We start from the raw sequence: 19771 nt of genomic DNA on the forward strand, positions 1-19771 counted from the left end.
ATCGCCTTCTTCCCTTTTGGTAGTTGTGCCAGCTTCCACGTCTTGTTTTTCTCTAGAGATTGCATTTCCTCTTCCATTGCACCTAACCATCTATTATTCTCTAAACTCTGAATGGCTTCGGTGTAAGTGGATGGAATATTATCAACAACTGGAAGTGCATAAGCTACCATGTCAGTGAAACGAGCAGGTTTCTGAATTTCTCGTCTCTGCCTTCTGACTGCAATTGGCTCTGATTGCTGTTGAGGTTCTTGGGTAGAAACCTCTTCCTCATCTGACTCTGCATCTGCCAATGAAGAATCACTAGTGGTACCTTTTGCTGGAATTACCACACTCTGCTCAAACTCCACCTGCTGCGGAGTACACTCCACCTGCTGTGAAGTACTACTCACTCCTTCTGGATTTACCTTATTCAACATGGCAGATTCATGAAAGGTAACATCCCTACTGATTATCGTCTTCTTTGCCTCTAGACACCACAAACGATATCCCTTAACACCAGCATTGAAGCCCATGAATAGAGCCTTCTTTGCTCTTGGATCTAACTTTGATTCTTTCACATGATAATATGCAATAGAACCAAAAATGCGCAAGGTGTCATAATCAGTAGCAGGTTTTCCATACCATTTCTCCAAAGGAGTCTTGCCATTTATAGCAGATGATGGCAAATGATTGATGAGATGTTGAGCGTACGTCACAGCCTCAGTCCAAAACTTTCTATCTAATCCAGCATTAGATAACATACATCGAACTTTCTCCACAAGCGTTCGATTCATACGCTCTGCCACCCCATTCTGTTGCGGTGTTCCACCTACGGTGAAGTGCCTTACTATGCCACAATCTTGGCATATCTTCAGGAAAGGATCGCTTTTATATTCTCCACCGTTGTCTGATCGGAGAACCTTAATCTTCCTTCCTGTCTGATTTTCAACTTTAGTTTTCCACTTAAGGAAAACTTCAAGCACCTCATCTTTGTTCTTCATAGGGAACACCCAAACTCGTCTGGAAAAATCATCAATAAAGGTGACAAAATAACGTCTTCCTCCAAGTGATGGAGTCTTGGACGGTCCCCATACATCAGAATGCACATAATCCAGAATACCTTTAGTATTGTGAATCCCAGTGCCAAATTTCACCCTTCGTTGTTTTCCCAGAACACAATGCTCGCAAAATTCAAGTTTGCAAGTCTTTGTACCTTTCAATAATCCTTGCTTGGCTAGAGTTTGCAAGGATTTTTCACCAGCATGGCCCAAACGCATATGCCACAGCTGTGTTGCCTCAGCGTCCTTCTTGGTACTCGTAATTGCTGCTGCTGTTGTCCCGACCACTGTACTACCTTGGTAGTAATACAGATTGTTCTTTCTTATGCCTTTCAACATCACCAATGCTCCTGAAGTTGCTTTAAGAACTCCATCTCGTATTGTCACAACTAGGCCTTTAGATTCTAATGACCCCAAAGAGATGAGATTCTTCTTCAACTTTGGGACATATCGTACATCCCGCAAAATTCTAGTAGATCCATCATGACTCCTCAGTTTAATTGAACCTATCCCGGCTATTTTACATGTGTTATCATTACCCATGTAAACAACCCCTTCATCTAGTTTTTGAAATTCAAAGAACCATTCCCGAATGGGACACATATGATAGGAACAACCAGAATCCATGATCCACTCATCTGCATATAATGTTGAAGATGTCATACTAAGAGAAAAGTCTGACTCTGCTTCACTATTGCATTCTGCAACATTTGCATCTTGCGGAGTCTTCCCTTTTTTCTTCAATTTTGGACAATCTTTCTTCCAATGTCCTTTTTCTTTGCAAAAAAAAACATTCATCTTTGGCAACAGCTCGACCTTTGGACTTTCTTCTCTTCCCCTTAGACTGACTTTGTTGACGACCTCTTGTTACCAATGCTTCCACTGCTGCTTCACCTGAACCTTTCAACTTATCCTTTCGGCGTAGTTCATAGCTATACAATGCAGCAGTTACTTCATTGAAAGTTACTTCCGATTTTCCATGAAGTAGAGTAGTTTCAAGGTACTCAAACTCCTCAGGAAGCGATCCCAACAACATTAACGCCAAGTCTTCGTCTTCAAAAGTCACATCCAAATTCAACAAATCAGCCACCAGCTGATTAAAATTGGTAATGTGCTCGTTCATCGTGGTACCAGGAACATAACTGAAACGAAACAGTCTTTTCTTCATATGTAACTTATTTTGACTGTTCTTCTTCAGAAATTTCTCCTCCAATGCTTTCCACAATTTACTTGCAGAAGTCTCTTTACTGAATGTATACTTCTGCTCTCTGGAAAGACATGATCGAATTGTACCACATGCCAATCGGTTGATGGTCTTCCATTCTTTATCATCAACCCCTTCTGGTTTTTCTTCCTCAATGGCAATATCTAGACCTTGTTGAAAGAGGGCATCTAGAAGCTCGCTTTGCCACATGCCGAAATGACCTGTTCCATCAAAAATTTCCACTACAAATCTCGTATTTGCAGTTCCAATCCTCGGCAAAATGTACGAAGTGGAAGTTGTTGATATGGATGGTTTTTCTTCTGTCATTTTTGCCATAGCTTCTACTTAATAGCCACCAAATGCAGAATACCCACAAGCTTTAGGAAATGTTTCTGATGTGTAAGATCAGACTAAGCTGCAAACACAGAGCATACTACAAAACCTTGGCTCGGATACCAATTGTTGCGGAAGCGACGATAATATTAATAACAATATTATCAGAAATATTTAGATAATTATTATGCCAACAATTATACTAAGAAAATTCCCAGTTAAATTGGAGGGGTCACAATGGTCCCGCTTAAAACCCAACAACTAGACAGAACTCACTTAGATATTTATAGCAATAATAACTAAATAAATATAACCAACATAAAGCTATTAAATAAAAGCAAACAAATAAGAAATAAAATACCAGAGTTTTAACGAGGTTCGGCCAATTTAGCTTACGTCCTCGGACACTACCAAATTAATATTTCCTCTAGAAATATTACAAAGGAGAAGATTTTTGGGATGATACAACCAAAGGGGGAGGGGTTCTATATATAACAAACCAAACCCCCTCCCTTTCTATCTTTTCCTAATGTGGGATATTGCCAATATTCAACAATGATGTCACCAGTAGCTTAGGGGGAAAATGATTAAAGCATTGCTATAATGATGTTTATATGAGTCTTTTTATAATTTCCAGTTTCCAATCGGATTATTCATGTTCAAATTCACTTTTATATATGTAATTTTAGAACAATAAGATTGCTGCAAAAAAAGAAAGAAAGAAAGATACAAGGACAGGTTCTTAACTTAACAATCACTGTTCATGTTCGTGTTATGCTAAAAAAAAAAAAAACCAGAACCATAGAATCTCAGATTTTGGCTCGTACTTTCTCTATAAGTTGTCTTCTCAGGATCTTCCCCGAGGCCGATTTTGGGACACCGTTTATGAATGTCACCCTCCGTATTCTTTTGAAAGGCGCAACCTGTTAGGAAAAATTATGGCGAATGATTAAATAATCAGATGAAGATAAACTCAAAAACGGCTATCTTACCTGTTCGGCAATAAATTTTTGAACATCTTCTTCTGTTAACGAACTGTTAGGGGATCGAACTACGTATGCAATTGGCACCTCACCAGCTTCAGCATCAGGGTATCTGTTTTACAAGGCAGAGCTTTGATTGGTATTTCCCGGATTTAAGATAATGAAAAAGAGCGGAAATGGGAATTTTTCGGGTATAACTTACGGGATGACAACGGCATCCGATATTTCAGGGTGAGATACTAGAAGTCCTTCAAGCTCTGCTGGTGCAATCTGGTTGGGTGTTGAATGAACAATAATTGTTTTAACTTTTTCAGAATTGGGGGGGGGGGGATTAAAGCCTAAAATCAATAGGCAATAGGCAGATAGGCTTTTTCATTTTAGCAATATATACGGGTCAGGAAACCGAAACCTAACCATATAGCATTTTTATGATCACTTTAATGTCATTGAGGAGATTCCATCCCTCGATGTCAACATTTATTGATATAATAAAAAGCATTGAACCACCTACTAGAGTAGCATGAAAGCATGGACCAGATCATCAACTACATTCTAGGAAATTTTGCCAACATATGTATATGCATACATGTGTTAACATTACTGTTATTTGAGATCGAGGAACCTGTCTGTAAGTTACCTGGAAACCTTTGTACTTGATCAACTCCTTAATTCTGTCGACGACATAGAGATTCCCGTCCTCGTCAAAGTATCCAAGATCTCCTGTACGCATCCAACCTTTCTTATCTATTGTGAGTTTTGTTGCTTGTGGATTGTTGTAGTAACCTGAAAATGGTTATCGAAATTGCAGTGCCACAAAGAACAGCAGAAAATGCAAAGAGGATGCAGTATATAACATACAAAACTCGAGATAATTGACCTATAGAGCTAGTTATTTAACACAATTAGATATGGCAGCCAAGAGCTAATTAGATATTTGCTCACTTTAAACACCTTGACTATGCACATTTCTTTCATTTCCTCATGATAAAACAAGCATATATGATATTACCTTGCATCATATTAGGACCTCGAACCCAAATTTCGCCTAATTTTTTAGGAGGAAGAGGCTTTAGACTCTCTGTACAGACTATTTGGGCTTCGACGTTTGAAACCAACATCCCTGTTGAACCAGTGTTTCGAACACCGACTGAAGTATTCTCCATCGAGACAACGCCGCACGTTTCGGTCATTCCGAAGCCCTGAAAACCACAGTGTCACATACCTTTAAACGCCTATTCCTAAAACTCAAAAAGCATGAATTGAAACAAGTTCCAAAACTGTAAAAGCCTATTTCACATATACCAAGAGGTTAATGGATGACCTGCAACATGAATATAGGCCAGACCCAATGATGAATATGGATTGGACAGCACAGTGATTAACAGGAAACTGATATTTGGTGCAAATTTGTGAGCTTATATCGGACCATATATATATATAGCAGCAGGCAAAAGTCGATCACAGTAATTGGCTAGGCCAGACCCAAAGATGAATATGGATTGAAGAATATAAATCAGCAGGCAAAAGTAAACCACTGTACCTGCATAACCACAGCTTGTGGAAAATTCCTTGCACATTCCTCCATCAATTCCTTACCTAAAGGGGCAGCACCAGAACCAATTTCTCCTCACTGAAGAAAGGTCAAATTTCTTAACAATACTCTGTTTAGCCATAGCAAGTACAATAGGAGGCACAACCCATAAATGAGTTGCTTTATACTTCTCTACATTCTTTAAAAGCAACCCAAAATCAAACTTTGACATTGACACCAAAGCATTCCCTTTTTGTAGTTGACTATACACAATAACAGCTAATCCAAACACGTGAAACATAGGCAATACACATAAGAAAACCCGGTGTATATCCCCAGCTACTTCTTGATCCATAGTGACCATCAAAGCAGCAGCAATGAAATTCCCATGTGTCAAAACGACACCTTTACTGATCCCCGTCGTGCCTGAAGAGTACAAAAGAGCTGCCATATCGGTTTGTTTGACAGAAACATGAGGAAACTCTTTTACATCACCAGCTAAATCGAGAAGATCGTGAAAAGACAGGATCTTTGGGACATTTTTAACGTCGAACGGTTGTCGGTTTCGTTTAGGACCAAGCAAGATGACGGGAAGGTTGAAATCCTTGACTTTGTCAAACAATTCAGGGACAGTGACGACAAGCTTGGGGTTTGAATCTTTAACTTGTTTCGAGAGTTCATTAATGGTATAAATTGGGTTAGCGGTTGTAGCAATGGCGCCTATGGATGTAACAGCGAAGAAACAAAGAGGGAACTGGATGGAATTTGGCGCGAAGATCAAGACACGGTCGTTTTTGTTAATACCCAGATTGAGAAAACCATGGGAGAGCTTGATGACGGTGGATTTGGACTGAGAGAAAGTGAGTGTTTCATCGGAATCGGAATCGATGAGAGCCGGTTTTTCAGGGTAAGAACCGATGTTTCTAAATAGAAATGAAACCATCGATAAGTTTGGTTCTTTAGGAAGAAGCAAAGGTGGTCTTAAAGACCTGAAAATCCCATCTCTTCCATACCCAGATTTCTCCATTAAAACTTTTTGCTTTTGATGATGGTCTCTTTGAGATGGTTGAAAACGAAAGGTTGGGAGTGTCAAAGAGGTGAAGGCAAGGACAAAATATAGGTGAAGGGGGGGGGATCTGCGAAGTTTTTTATTTGCAATCGTTGTGCGGCTAAGATTTAATCAGACTGTTTTGTTCATGATTGGGTAGTGCTGCCACTTGCCAGTGTAATTGGAAGGATAGGATGACGATCAGCGGTGTATTTTGTTCATACTCCGGTTAATATTCCATTCTGTAACTATATTTAATTTCAATATTTAATTTAATACCTAAACTAAACAATATCACGTAGCTCAATAAATATTTCATATGTATACTCTAAAATATATATAAATGCTTAATTGGGACAAAAGTAAAACTTAAATATCAAATTGAACATTAAAGTTAAACTTATATACTTATATAGGACAAAAGAAAACTCAAGTATGAATTTAAAAAAAACTCAAGTACCAAAACGTTGAAACCAAAGTGAGGCCACGTACCAAGTTGGGACAAAAAATACTCAAATACTAAATTAAATATTTTAACTAAATATAAGTATCAAATAGTATATTAACCCTTTTATTATTATTCTTTTGATAGTTATAGGGTTAATAACCTTTTGAGCAAATATTACAAAAGATAAAAGTACCATAAAATACCAATATTAAAAGTCAAATTTTATTTTATTTTCTCTATTAAAAATAAATAAATTAATCTTTCTAGATTATAAAAAGAGCAAAATATGATAACAATGAAGTAAGACTCATCCGAATAATTCATTCTTAAATATTATTTGTGAAATATAAACATATGTGTATTATTTATATTGGTGTTGATAATAATCCAAATATCCATGATTTCTTCTGCCTAGCCACTGCTTCACTGCCATCTCTTAAAATTTCCAAAGGTAAACATAAAATATTCCTATTTATTTATCGAAAAAATGGCTTCATTTTCATTCTCCGCCGCTTTATCACGTCTCTCTCTCTTTCACCTCTCTAGAAAACCCTGCATTTCACCTTCTTCACTCCCATTTTCTTATATCTCGAAACCCCATAAACCAAACGTTTATCCATTAATATTAAGACCCAATTCTCACATCATTTTCCTTTGAGGAATTTAACCGAAAAGTTTGGATTTCTTTTTTGTAGGATCCAACCCATTTCAGGTTGTTTTCAATGGCATCATCGGACTTGAAAGAATCAGCTGCCAATAACCCTGGGCTTCATACTACCCCTGATGAAGCTACCAAAGACTACATCATGCAGCAAACTGTAATTTCTTTTGTTCTTTTTTAAATTTGGGTTTATGTTTATTTTAAAGGAATTTATGTTAATAATTATCTTCTTTTCTTTTCTTTTCTTTTTTGTAGATGTATCGAATTAAGGATCCAAAAGTCAGTCTTGATTTTTACTCTCGTGTATTGGGCATGTCGTAAGTTAATTATATAATTTATTGGTTATTTTTTTCTTATTTGTTTATCTATTTTGATTAATTAGCTGTTTATTTATTAAGTGAATCAAAGCTTTCTTCTAGCATTTTTCCAGTTGAATTTAAAGCTTACTGCTACTAATTTTACTGTTCTTTAGGCTGCTTAAGAGAGTGGATGTTCCAGAATTGAAGTTTACCTTGTACTTTATGGGCTATGAGGTAAAATCCTTATAATTATATTGCTTCAAGTAATTTTGTAGTATTAGTTATTGGCTCGCCACTTGTAACGGAGTATTGTAGCATCTCGGTGTTCAGTTCTCGGTTGTACGGGTCACTGTTTAGCTGATATGTTCATTCTAGATGTATATTTGGTTTGATGTAGGATGTTTCCAAAGCTCCAAGTGATCCATACGGTAGAACAGTTTGGACCTTTGGAAGGGCAGCTACCATTGAATTAACACAGTAAGAATTCATTATTATTTTTATTAAATCCAACCCTTCTTTTGTGTTTACCAAGTCATTGGTCTTGTCTCCGAGCATGTCTAACAGTTTAATGTTTGTTACAGTAATTGGGGTACTGAAAGTGACCCTGAGTTCAAAGGATATCACACCGGGAATTCAGAACCTCGTGGCTTTGGTACGAATATGTTTGTCTCATTTTTGTTGAACTTTATAAACCCCAAAATGCTTTTATTTACCTTGATGTTGGTGTCCATCCCATGTTGCTGTTATCGCAATTGTGGTTTTTAGTATTTACTGAATTTATTCACTAATGATAGTGGGAAAGGCTTGGTTTCATGTTTGTTATTCCGTAGTTTAGCTTGAATTTTCACCGTTTCTTTTCGATTAACCTTCTAGTTTATCTTGAAAAATATGCTGTAATTGATCAAACCAATAGCTACTTTGGGGTGGATTCATTTCCACATTGAAGTTCATAGAAGAAAACTGGTTAAAGTACCATGGAGGTTCATGTACTAAGTATCAGGCTGCATTTTGCCCTCTGTACTAAAAAAATGAGCAAATTAGTTGCTATACATTAAATCAAAGAGTAAAATAGTCATTTTAGTTAAAATTTTCATCCACTGTTAAAATCTGACCTAGTTGACGGTATAACCAGGCAGTTTCGCATGGCGTGCCACTATACCCCATGTCAGCATACAGGGATTTGTTTTTAACAGTAGAAATGGATAAACTTTTTAACAAAAGGATCAGTTTGCTCTTTGATCTAACGTACAAGAACTAATTTGCTTGTTTTTTTAGTAGAGAATGCAATCCAACTTCTAATACAATGATACTTTTACTGAAAAAAAATCTTGTTTACGTGAACTTTTGTAATGCCAACTTTTCCTTTTTTGTGCTTTTAAGGTCATATTGGCATCACGGTGGATGATGTGAATAAGGCATGCGAGAGATTTGAACGCCTGGGAGTAGAATTTGTCAAGAAATTAGATGCAGGTTAGCTAATCTCACTTAGAATATTTATCATGAATGATATGATGCTTGAGTGGATTGTTTGATTTCCGTTTATGTATGGGAATATTCGTAATCTATCGAATCGTATTTGCAGGCAAGATGAAAGGGATTGCATTCATTAAGGATCCCGATGGTTACTGGATCGAAATCTTTGATTTGAAAACCATCGGAGATGTTATTAGCCGTTGTTCCTGAGTTAAGCACATCTTGAAGCTTGCTCAGGTAGCTTTTTGAGCTTATATTTTGCTAATCTTGTATCGAAACTAGGTTCTTTTGTGATTGAATTTTTTATCTCAATGAAAGTTATATGTCTGAATCCGGTAAAAGTACCATGGAGGCCCCTGTACTAGGAATTGGATTGCATTCTTCGCTCTTTACTCAAAAAATAGCAAATTAGTCCCTAGATGTTAGATTAAAATACAAACTGATCCTTCTGTTAAAAATTGGTCCTTGTACGACCAGTTTGGTTTTTGATCTAACTAAAGAGACAAACTTGCTCATTTGAGTAAAAGGAGTAAAATGCTATCTGACTCCTAGTGCAAGAGCCTTCTTTTACTGTTTGAATCCTTAGTATCAGATTACATTTCCAGATCCAGAGAGTTCTTCGATATGCTGGAATACGTATTTCAGCAACTTGTAGACATAGATTTATGTTAAAAGAGGACTTTAGGATCTCACACCGGGAAATCAACAGTCACGGCCTCATGACAATTCACCTTACTATCTCCCCTCCCCACTGTTGTTTCCATTTCTTGAACTCAAAGTTTGTAGTCTCTGTAAATGTAAGTAGAGGAAACGGGGATGGTGAGCGGTAATGAAGGGTAGTTCTAATTTCTTTCATTTCTCGATTTGGAACATTGCAAACCAAACTGATAGATGTTTGGTGTTTTGGAACAGGAAACAAGGATGGCATGTGAAGGTTTTATCTCATTGTCTTGGTTTCAGAGTATGGTCTATATTGGTCGTAGTCAAGACGGAAATTAGGCATATGGAGTTTTAGACCAAAGAAAAAAAAAGGCCTGTGGAGTTTTTGTTAAAGCATATTGTATTGTTGTGTGTTTCTTATGATATTTCAAACAGAGTCATGCGGATTGTTATCATTGTAATGGACATTATCATTTATCTCTGCTCCATTTTCTCCAGGCTTTTTAATTAACTTGAATCTGTCTGAGGTTGAAATGAAATTTTGAGTTGTAAAATATGAAATAATTAGAAATTAAAATAATTTAAGCTACATGAAATGATTAGAACTTCAAATATTGAGTTGAACAATAATGATACCGAATGTCGGTAGTTTTGGATAGACTGTGTGTTTATTTTTTAGTAAGATAAAAAACAACCGGTAAAAGAAAAAATAGTGACATGACACTTGGTGAAAGAAAAAAAGATGTAAAAATGTTGTCCAAGAGTAAGTTGGATAAAAGGAAAAAGAAGATATGATGAGAGAGTGAGTGGGGCACCAAACTCTTTTGACCTTCACAAGAAAAGACAGTCCTAGAAATGCCTTCCATTATCTTAAATTTTTTGGGTAAAAGAAGATTTACATCTTCCTGAGATTAATTTAATTATACAAGATTTTAAGTTTTGTTTAAATAGGGTTTCAAAGAAGTGTTAATCAAACTGTTTTGTTTTGATGAATATTTTAAAAAGAAAGTTGAGTATCGGAAAACAAGGGTGGATCTCTGACAGAGATATTGTGATCATGCAATTTTTGGAGGAGAGAAGCTGTTTCCCTTTTCCCAATGGGGATTCCCTCTCTGTTCTCACCTTACAATCTCTAAACATACACTTTTTTTAATATAAACTTCAATCTTTCTTCATTTCATTTTCCATCCCAATTTATTTTTAACAAAATATGTGTTATCAGTGAAGCACATGATTTTTTTTTTCATGCATAGAAGAATGTGTGTTCCACAGGCAAATCCTGCATAATATATTTGGATTTAAACTATACTTGTATGTGTAAGTCACTGGCAACAAATCCACGAAAATGTTTAATGTATACATATAATGGCTGGCTAGATATGTTGTTGTCTCTGTTATTATCCATCAAATTTGACCAAATTTAGTCAACAAAACATGGTAAATTATGTCATTGTTAACAAGACTTGAGTCTTAATTAATGATTTAATTATTACTTTTGATTGATGCAACATGGGAAACGTAGATGAGAGTTTGGGAGTAGAGAGAGAAAAAGTTATTATTCTTTGGTTTAGGAGGGTTTTATAAAAAGTATTATTAATCATTTTCTAGACATTATATATGTCATTCTTTTATTAGTTTTTTTTTTATTTTTTTGAGTTCAGTTGATATATTTGCGTTATTTTTTTTTAGATATGAATTTTCATGTTAGGACAATTTTTTTAGATATGAATTGTCATGTTAGGACAATAAATATGATATATAACGTGTAAGTATTTTGTTCCTAAAAAAACGTGGCGCTGTTGATGTGTGCTTGCCATTGCCTAGGCTTACAAGGTAACACCATGGCCAAAAAGGTATTGGTATCGTAGTTCATGGGACACCCCACAATTTGATCAGTATGTAGGTGAACAGGATATAAATTCATGAAATCAAATAAAAACACTATCTGATACTTAAAACCAATCAAAAAGATTTGATCAAACAAAACATTTTTGAATTGTTTACTGTGATAATGATGAACACATATACATACAGAGTTGTTGACCTTCAATGACAAACAGTACAATCAGAGAGACTACAAGGGGCTATAATTGGCTTTTTTTTTCGAGTTGTTTCTTGAGTCCCAGTAAATGACTGCCAATTGTCTTCAAAATTCATTAAAAAAGAAAAAGAAAAAGATTGAACCACAGTGCAAGCTTGGTTTACGTTGACATTTGTTCACTTAATGATGATTAAATTCTTGTTTTCATGAGAACATTGATTTCTTGCAGTGGAAGGATCCGTACAAACAAGAATTATCATCATTTCCCAAAAAGAAATGCATCAAATACATATAAAAAAGGCAAATTTTAAAATATGTTTCATTTCATCAGATTCAGTACACATTACCCCAGAAACTGAAAGTCTTTTTTCTTTTTTTCTTTTCAATCCCTCAGCTTTGGGCCTTACCCCATCAAATCTTTCCTGCAAGCAGTTCCATCACTAGTAGTAATAGCAGTACATAGCTTTATCTTGTGTGTCATTTTCATCTATGAAGAAGCTGTTATTGTTAGAGCTAATCAGTCTCTTAACATCTTCAAGGTTATAGTCTAATGGGCATTCTCCATTATACCCACTTTGTTTCTCAATCCATTGGTTAACTCCATTGTTGGTACCATAGTCTAATGAAGCACCAAAACCCTGAAAACCCATATGATCTTCTTGTTTCATCTCTTTGCCATAGCTACCATCAGATGAACTGCAGCTTGGTTCACCCCCATACATGAGGAAATTGTCTCTCATTGGATGATATTGCATGTGACTGAACAAGCTTTCTGGTGTTTGAATGAGAGAAGAATTGTTGGTCAAGTTCGTGTTGTTCAAAAGATCAGACTGGGCTGATGACATAATGGGTTCAAAAGGTGTGTAATAATAAGCAGTGCTGTCTTCGTATAGTGATGAAACAGGTTGAGGTTGATGAGAAAATGGTGGTGGTGGTGGTGGTGGTGGTGGTGGTTTTCTTTGCGGTTGAGAAGGAATACCATTCATGGCCAGGAGCTTTTTCTTAAGCTTGGTGTTCCAATAGTTCTTGATATCATTATCAGTCCTTCCTGGTAACTGAGCAGCTATTATTGACCATCTGCAATAAAAAAGAAATTTTCATCAGAAATGCTGATACTACTACAAGTCTGATCTTTGCTTGAAGAGGCTTAAGCAGACATATGTATGCACACAAGAAATACTATCAGATTCCTGAATCTAGACAAGTTTATAAGAAGAAGAAGAAAGTGTAGATGAACCTGCTTCCAATGCTAGCAAAGAGGGTACAGATAATCCTATCTTCGTCATCAGTGAATTCACCATGTTTAATGTTTGGCCTCAGATAATTAAGCCATCTCAATCTGCAACTCTTCCCACATCTTTTCAGACCTGATATTCCACAGACAAAACAACAAATTAGACAAGAAGATTGACATATAAGTGTATGTATGTATGTATGTGATGCATACCAGCTTTTTGAGGGAGAGCAATCCAATTACCACCAGTTCCATATTTCTCTATATAATCTTTCAGCTTAGAGTCTTCTTCAGGAGACCATGGCCCTTTCTTCACATTTGCTTTGTCACAACAAGGAGCTCTCCCCATTTCTCTATTTTCTTTCTTCTTTGCTGACTTTTATGAAACCAAAGGCTCACCCTTTTTATAAACTTTGATGGAGGGATGTGGTGCCTGGATTTTGTTTTTGTTTTTCTTTTAAAATAAGAACAAAGACTTTATGTAATGAAAAAAGTAAATAAATAACAATTTTTTTTTTTTACTTTGTAATGAATTTATTCAAAGGTAGACTTAAAAGTCAAAATGATAGGCACATTATATCACTCTATTTCTAACTCCTATGTAGCTTTAGTTAGCTTAGCTAATAGAACTTTCCATCTCAATTTCCAACTTCCTTTCTCAATGTTTAAACTCCTACACCTTTATGATTTTTTTTCCAAGGAATCCAATGTGCATTAACTCAAATACCAATCTTTTTGATAGATAATAATAAAATAAAATAACAGGTTATTGAAATTTTTTTCCCTAAACTTAGCAATTATATTTATTTTAGTATTTATATATTTTTAGTTTACTTTAATATTAAATTTTAATAATTAGGTCTATTTTAATCGGTAAAAGTATCATAAAAGTCTTTATATTAAAAGTCGTATTGTATTTTGTCTCTATTAAAAAAAAGTAAATTAACCTTTGTACGTTAAATTAAAGAGTAAGTTAGTTTTTTTATTAAAAATTTCACCTATTTTTATTGTTAAAAATCAGTCATTGCATGTTTACAAAAGATATACGTGTAACTATTTGATGCCATATCAATTTTTAACAAAAAAAAAAGATTAACTTACTTTTTTAAGCTAACACAAATGAACTAATTTACTTATTTTCTAAGTAGACGAGGTAAAATTAAATTTTAAAAATAAAATAAAATTAATTATCAAATTTAGATAACAAAATTAAGGGCAGAAATTATAGTAACCCAAAAATAAAATAGCCATCAGCATCAGCACCACAAATGCAGACTGTTTCCCATGTAAAACAAAACAACAAACTGGCCTCCACTTTAGTAAAGGTTTGGTTACCGAAAAATAAACAATGAAGACATCTGAATTATTAACAGTTGCCTTTATATCGTAAACATTGACTCTATCTATACATGTAGAGTCTTCATAATTACTGATTCAGGTGTTTTTTCCATCCTGTTGATGCATCATCACAGTTGCAGAAAATTATAAAGCAAAACAAGATTTGGGTTAATTTGCAAGTGAATAGAGCCCTAACCCTAAGCTCTGCTACTGGATGGATATTGTAGGTTCATAATCATATTTCAACTGCTCATTTCAAAAAACAGAAATATTTGGTCTTTTTTTATGTACTGATATGTATTATGCTTTCGACGATTATTCCTTGTTTCCATAAGCGTACAGTACGTAGCAAAATCCGGAGATAAGTTGCCATCAGGGTTGGAATTGGAATACTAACCACAAATTATTATTGCCATATACGGAAGGTATTAGAGTGAGATTGTATATAAGTTAGGGGTCTGCATGGCTCAAAACCCATTTACTTTGGTTAATTTAATTCACTCACAAATAGGACTTTCTCTTATTCTTTTGTACGATTAATATTTTAATAATTTCGCCGATTATATATTTTATATTTCATTAATGTAGATCATGCATAGGTAAAAGTAGTATAGAAGTCCTTATATAATGAGTCATATTATATTTTGTCCCATTTACTCAAAAAATAGATAAATTAGTATTTATGTGTTAGATCAAAGAGCAAACTAGTAGTTATTTTGTTAAAGGCTCAACCCATTTTTATTATTAAAAACTTGTTTCCATATGTTAGCATGAGGTACACGTGGCATATCATATCTGGTTATTTCACCAATCATATTAGTTTTTAACAGTAAAAATAGATGACTTCTTAATAGAAAGAACTTATCTACTCTTGAATATAATGTGCAATGACTAATTTACATTTTTTTAGTAAAAATAGTAAAATGCAAATTGACTGTTGGTGGCCTTCATAGTACTTTTATCATCGTACATATAAAAAATGACATAAAAATCTTTTGATTGTTTAATAAATACTAATATATATATAATATTTTAAATTGATAGATAGAGACAACAAATCGGTTCAAAACTTTACATGCATGATAAGTACAAGTATAACGATAAATTCAATAGTTTAATCTTTAAAGGATTAATTATACGAAAAGATATAAATCTACTGGATCCCTCATAAATATTATATATTACATATAAGACCAATATATATATTAATCGAAATCACCTGATATAATAGGGTACAGAAAATATATATGTGTGTGAATATAACAATGAACATATATTATACATAATGAAATGTGTTTATAAGCACATTGTAGGGATGGGTTATACATGCATTTTTGACAGCATAAACATATATAGATTGCCTGGTTTACAAATATTATGATTCCAATCAATAATTTAGCATATCTTTCCAGCTAAAATTGGCTTTCTTTGTGTAAATAAATGAATCTGCATGTTACGTTAGACATGACCAACATACAGTGAGTTAGACAAAATAAATTATTAATAAATGGCTATGATAGGACACTCATCTTGGCTTTGACTTAAAACCTACAATTGATCTTATCCCAATGTAAAACAGTAAAATCAATTGACTCAGAGTTGCTTTTCCAAGTCTAGGGTTGAAAAGGAAAAAGAAAATCTCCTTACCAAATGTGATAAATTTGTATTTTAATCCCTTAAAAAAAGTTTGAAATCATAAATTAATCCTTGGATATAAGGTAGTATAATAAAACAAGAAAGGAAGATATCTGAACTAAGATATCATATATAATACGTTGACTAAATGGTTCCTACTCTTATCTTTGTCTCTTGCCAACAGTGCAATCAGATCTTACTACTTTTTCTTTTTTTCTATTTTTTTATACCAATTAATTGCTTTGTAAAACTCATTATCTAAATTTTTTTTTTATTTTTATAAAAAAGGTAATTAATTATGATTATATTAACTAATAAGGATTTAGTTGTTTGTTTATGAATAGATTTTCCTCCAGATAATTTAGAGATAATTTTTTTAGTTAGGACTGTTAGTTTAATACTGTTTATGAGTATAATAAAGTAGGATTAAAATTCATGATCAGCGTTTACTCTTTAATAGATCTACTGAACACAAAAGATTAATCACTACACTCGTTCCGGTGTAGTTACCTACCAATAACAATTGTGAATAGTTACACTCGAACTTGAATACTCAAAGATACCAAAACCTTAATGACTTGGTAAAATATTAACACTTGTCTATATAAAAATATAGAGATATTATTTAATATAACAAATTTAAATACCATAATATACTTAAAGAAAATCACCTACACCCTAAAAGTGCACTAATTTATAATTAATATGGAGATCTTACTGGGGCTTTCCTAGAAGATGAAAAATGGAGCTCTCAATGGTATCTATTCATAGTTGATTAATGCTAATATTTGATTATCAAGATAGCAAAAGGATGGGTAAATTAATTATGATGTAATTGGATGGCAAAAAAAAGTAAAAAAAAAAAAGACAAGTGTCGTCCTCTGCCTTCACTAATTGATATGTGAAGACTAGCATAATTTTCTCAACGGTTGGCAAACTAAGGTAGAAAATGTTGCATCCTTTGATTTTTATAATAAAACCTAACAATAATTGGGTACTAATATGATTCCACCCATGTTTCATGAGTTAATTTTTTAAATCAAGTAATAATTTCAAAGGTTAATTTATTAACACTATTAAATAATTTTTATGGTGTGACGTATTGTAATTAAAAAAATATATATTTAGATAAAAGTTAATATTGTAATGGATCTGAATTTAATAAAATATTTTAACATGTTAATAATTTTTATAAGTTCATGTTAATATTTTAATTAGAAAGTAAAAATATTATAAAATTAGGTATCAAATTAAAATATAAAAATTAAATATAATATAATTATATAACTTAAAAAAAATCGAGGATAGGTGTTATTTAGACGAGTGTAGAGAAATAGATCATATTATTAAGACTTTCTTCGTTTCAACTTTTGCACCGTTGCCCCCTTTGTTATTAGTGTTTAATTCTCCAAGTGCTACTCAAAGTTCAGCATTTAAGATGTCCAAAATATATTTGACTTGTACATAGTTCTTGTGGTGAATTTAGGGGCTGGCAGGGCTCGGCTCGGCGATGAAATTTTTTTTATTTAGGCTGTCTTATAATTTACATAATTTTAAATTATTAATGATAAAATTATACTTTGGTCCCTCAAAATGGTAAAAAAAATTGATTTAATCTTTTAAAAATTATAAAGATATAGACTATTAATATGGTAAAAATATACAATTTTATTGCAACACACAAAAAAAATATCTAACTTCACTCTTGCATAGTTCGAATGTTCATCCAATTGGCTCAACCTAATATAAGTCGACCTTGAATAGGAGTAAGTTGAGTCAAATTCAAGACAAGCCTTGAAAATTTCTTTTGAAACTAAACTACAATCTAACTCGAATCTGCATGTAATCTATAACGACATAGATTTTTATAAAATCATTGTTAAGAGATTGAATGATGATCCATACTTTTTCTTTGGAGAAAAGAAAGATGGATCTTGTAGTATAATCAAGTCTTTGACTAATTGTATTTTCCACTCTACAATGTTACTATAATTTTTTAAATTATAAAGTCTCTAAGGTGAAATAATTCATGAGATAAAGAGGGTATAGTTTGAAGAACCATTTTTTAACCAAAGAAAATTTGAAGAGCCTTATTAGGAAAAAAGGTATAGTTTGGGGACCATTTGTGTAATTAACCAAAAACAAAGAGGTCTCATGGTTTGAAATGAGAAGAAATAAAGGGAGGTTTTGTGAAAGAAGAAAAGACAAAACTCTTTTTCTCGTTAGCTGTCCCCAATGACGTAACATGTTGCGTACGCCATGTTACAATCCCAGAAAATATATTTATTTATTTTACTTACTGAATTTGATAGTTCCTTTTTTAAAAAACATCATTTTAAAGATTCGTGCTTTCAATTGGTCGAAACGTGTCCGTTTCTGCCTGGAGCTTCGTGTCCCCTGTTGCCCTTTTTCTTTTAAATTTCCTTTACTGGTCCCACGTGCGGGCGGCTTCACTCGAGCGTTTCTTACTCTCTGCCAGGCTTTGTGTCAGTTCATCCATTTTTAATTTCCAAATCAGATGTGGCCAATAATATGGCGAGTACCTATATTTTCCTACTTCGAGGGTGGACTGTGATGGGATGACGTGGTGGTTTGGTTGGCTGAGATGAGAGTTGCTCAGAAATCAGACGGTAACAATCAATCAATCAACTCCTGTAAAATGAGTAATTTATTTATTTATTTAAAAAATTTTATGGTTATATTTACTCATTTACGATTATTTATAAATTTTTTAATTTATAAATAAAAAATAATTAAACTGCTACATTAACAACACTTTTTATGATAGTTTATTCATCAATTTTTAACCATGACAATATATGTTTGTTAATTTCAATTATATTAGCTTCCTTTTTCTTTTGCCAGAAATTACATTTCTTGATAAAATATTTGTATAATGATTTTTTTATTTAAAATTCTACCCTTTTACTGAAATAGATATAATAATTTAGGATATAGGTCACTAAATTTTTTTTCTTACAAGATCTATGCATTTGATATGGTTGGTAAGAAATTTTGGTTTAAAAATGGTGTCAATTTCTTTCGAAATAGATGTAAGTCTTAGAGTAACCAAACAGCGTAGCCTTAAAACGGGAATTTAGTTTTAAATGAACCTAAATTAGTTTAAAGCATTCCCAAACAAATTTCCCTAAGGCATCGGAACTTTAAAACGAAGCAAAATTTTAAGTGATGAAACAATAAATGAACAGAAAATGTGATAAATAATTTACGCACACACAAAGTGTTTGAATAAATATTTTTAAAATATTTAATTACATTTTAATAAGATGAATACAAATAAAGGTGAAAGCTCTATATATAGTTGAGCTCCATTAGATTTAACGGTACAGTTTAAATTAGACCACAGTTAAGACCAATGCCTACTTACAATATGAGAGGCTTAAGAGATTTAAACACTATATAATCTTATCCCTTAAATCATCCTAACTCTAAATTACTAAAGTGTTTTCACTGAGCCACCAAGACTTCAAGTAGATGATTTTCTCCGTATGTTCTACGAATTTGACTAATTCAAGCAGATTAAACGAACGCGATTGAATCAATTGATCTCCATGAATTATTCTGAATGCATTCATCATGAATATCTAGATTTAATCCATAATTTCTAATTTCATCTAACTGTACTTTCTAAATTTTGAAGTTATCTTAACTTAAACTATTGTTTTTGAAATCTATTGACTAATTTCTTTAAAAAATATATATAAAAATAGTAAGTTAATTCGGCATTATTACAAATGCAATAATAAGTTTGATTTATAGTAGTAAAATGTAATTTAACAAAATTTAGTTTAGGGTCCATTTGTTTACATGTAAAAGGTTTTATGG

At 33.3% G+C, this 19771-nt stretch overlaps 2 protein-coding genes and 1 pseudogene across 2 annotated transcripts; 1 reads left to right on the top strand and 2 right to left on the bottom strand.

Annotated features, from left to right (window-relative positions):
• Positions 1-3230: 3230 nt before the first annotated feature.
• On the bottom strand, positions 3231-6313 carry LOC107957650 (4-coumarate--CoA ligase-like 7; annotated as a pseudogene).
• Positions 6314-7033: 720 nt separating this feature from the next.
• Positions 7034-10165, top strand: LOC107957651 (lactoylglutathione lyase). Its single transcript, XM_016893197.2, has 8 exons — positions 7034-7402; positions 7501-7562; positions 7718-7778; positions 7942-8021; positions 8126-8196; positions 8925-9014; positions 9127-9254; positions 9930-10165. The coding sequence occupies exons 1-7, from the start codon at positions 7307-7309 to the stop codon at positions 9225-9227; spliced, it is 561 nt and encodes a 186-aa protein (XP_016748686.2). The 5' UTR covers positions 7034-7306; the 3' UTR covers positions 9228-9254; positions 9930-10165.
• A 1993-nt stretch (positions 10166-12158) lies between these two features.
• LOC107961244 (transcription factor RAX2-like) lies at positions 12159-13301 on the bottom strand. The gene is made up of 3 exons (NM_001327710.1): positions 13166-13301; positions 12956-13085; positions 12159-12795 (listed from the first exon to the last, which is right to left on the bottom strand). The coding sequence occupies exons 1-3, from the start codon at positions 13299-13301 to the stop codon at positions 12159-12161; spliced, it is 903 nt and encodes a 300-aa protein (NP_001314639.1).
• Positions 13302-19771: the final 6470 nt, after the last annotated feature.

Source organism: Gossypium hirsutum, chromosome A13 (assembly GCF_007990345.1).
Source record: "Gossypium hirsutum isolate 1008001.06 chromosome A13, Gossypium_hirsutum_v2.1, whole genome shotgun sequence".
Taxonomy (NCBI): Eukaryota; Viridiplantae; Streptophyta; class Magnoliopsida; order Malvales; family Malvaceae; genus Gossypium; species Gossypium hirsutum.